Here is a 1969-nt window from a genome sequence, read left to right on the forward strand (position 1 = left end):
AATATGCATAGATATACCAAAGTCTGCGGTATGTACTGAACCCAAAATGAAAATAGCGCATAAGGATTTCTCGCCTGCCAGCTCAGCTTTTGCACACAGAGCCCCCTGTCAGTGTATTTTGTGCCGAAACTTCCCCTAACTATACAGAGACCCCCACAAAACCATATATTTTTGGAAAGTACACGTTCTGACAAATCCAACAAGGGTAAAGAGTCCTTTCTATACCAAAGTACCAATCTGCAAAGCTTTCCTAAAGTTATTGGTTTTACAGTTTTTTCTGATTGCTTAACCACATTTTTTGTAACTATTGGCTATTTTTGCAAAACTCTACACACAAATAAGAAAACCTTTCACCCAATTATCAAAACATTGTAGTTCTCTTGCAAAAGCGAACACAGCTAGATTAACTCTTTACACCTTCGTAAAAATGGTGTTTTGGTATCAAACAGTACACACAAGCCATCATCTACTAAGCACACAATGCGCCAACTGCACACTGATGGTATGAATACAAAACACATCTGGCTTTTGCTTTCTCTGTGTACAGATGTCAGTTTGAGGTCATACTTTTGTCATAGTGTCATGTAAACCTACAAGGATCCAAACTTCAAGTATTGGTATTTATTCACACTCATCTAAATCAAGACAAAGTCAGAACACATAATAGTAATTTCACAAAAAAAAAGGAAAAAAAAGACAATCAGCCTACATCATGTCGTCTTTCTGGGTTCGGCCACAAAATTTCGTCCGCATCGCATGCGATATCCTCCAGTGAGCATGTCATGTAAGGTGTCCAGGAATGCAATAATGTGTGCAGTGTTGTATGGGCCTATGGTTGCATGATGGTGAACAACACCATTTTGGCTTATAGCTGCACACATGGTTATGTTACCACCACGTTGTCCTGGGACATTGATGATGGCACGGTGTCCAATAATGTTCCTGCCACGTCTCCTGGTTTTACTGAGGTTAAAACCGGCCTCATCTACAAAAAGTAGCTCATGTCCCATGGCATCTGCTTCTAGTTCCATCACTCTCTGGACAAGACAAAACAAATGCAACACATCAGGCCCATGCACAGCACTACAGTATGCACTTCCAAATTCAGAACCAATGCCACTATAGCTTACCTGCACATAGTCATATCGCAGTTGCTTTACACGTTCTGTGTTTCTCTCGAAAGGAACTCTGTAAATTTCCTTCATTCTTATTCTGTGGCGCGCAAGTACACGACTTAGTGCAGAAATGCTTGCACTGTGTATATTTTGAAAGATGGTGTCATTATCAATTATGCGCTGCTGTATTTCACGCAGTCTTATTTCATTATTGGCAATCACCATGTTCACTATATGGGTCTCTTGCTCTGGAGTGAACATTCTTCCTCTGCCCCCAACATCTGGACGTCTAGCAATTCTGTAAAGTAACAATTTCAGTATTTTTGCATGTATGGTACTGTTGTGTTTCTCATTAGAGTATGGCAGTGCTACAAAGTACTTACCGATTCTCATTTTGAAATGTCCTAATGATGCTTGCCACAGTGTAGCGGCTCAAATTAGGCTGAACCCGTTGGCCAGCTTCCCTCAGGGTCATCCCATGGTTGATGACATGGTCCACTATTGTAGCTCTGATGTCATCAGTTATTCTATTTCTTACTCTTCTTACCCTTCCTCTTTCCCCTCCTCGACCTCTTCTTGCTCCTCCTTGTCCTCTTCCTCTAACTTCCTCTAACCCTCTCGCTTCTTCAACTCCACGTCCTCTCCCTCGGCCTCCTCGGCCTCCTCTGATTCTCACTCTTCTCACTCTTACTGCTCCTTCCATTGTACTCCACATAGACAGCTTACCTGTGGCTTATTTATAGCGCTTAGGCTGATTGCAAAGTGAACTAATTATCTAAAACAGTTTTCACATGTGAAAGTGTGCCAGACAGTTGGCAAAATAGTCTTAATGATAGCCATACATGTGTATAATT

General features: G+C 41.4%; 1 protein-coding gene across 1 annotated transcript; it reads right to left on the reverse strand.

Annotated features, from left to right (window-relative positions):
- Positions 1–710: 710 nt before the first annotated feature.
- On the reverse strand, positions 711–1688 carry LOC116408604. The gene is made up of 2 exons (XM_031896232.1): positions 1131–1688; positions 711–1037 (listed from the first exon to the last, which is right to left on the reverse strand). Exons 1-2 carry the CDS (start codon positions 1506–1508, stop codon positions 711–713), a joined length of 705 nt encoding a protein of 234 aa, XP_031752092.1. The 5' UTR covers positions 1509–1688.
- Between the last annotated feature and the right edge of the window lie 281 nt (positions 1689–1969).

The sequence above is a fragment of the Xenopus tropicalis genome, chromosome 2 (genome assembly GCF_000004195.4).
Source record: "Xenopus tropicalis strain Nigerian chromosome 2, UCB_Xtro_10.0, whole genome shotgun sequence".
Classification (NCBI taxonomy): domain Eukaryota; kingdom Metazoa; phylum Chordata; class Amphibia; order Anura; family Pipidae; genus Xenopus; species Xenopus tropicalis.

Bases quoted from the DNA above. Each gene is read 5' to 3' on its own strand.
- LOC116408604 (XM_031896232.1), bottom strand. From the start codon at position 1,508: ATGAGAATCGGTAAGTACTTTGTAGCACTGCCATACTCTAATGAGAAA. The intron at 1,038-1,130 runs GTAAGCTATAGT...TGTCTTGTCCAG, and splicing joins TGCGATATGACTATGTGCAG to AGAGTGATGGAACTAGAAGC.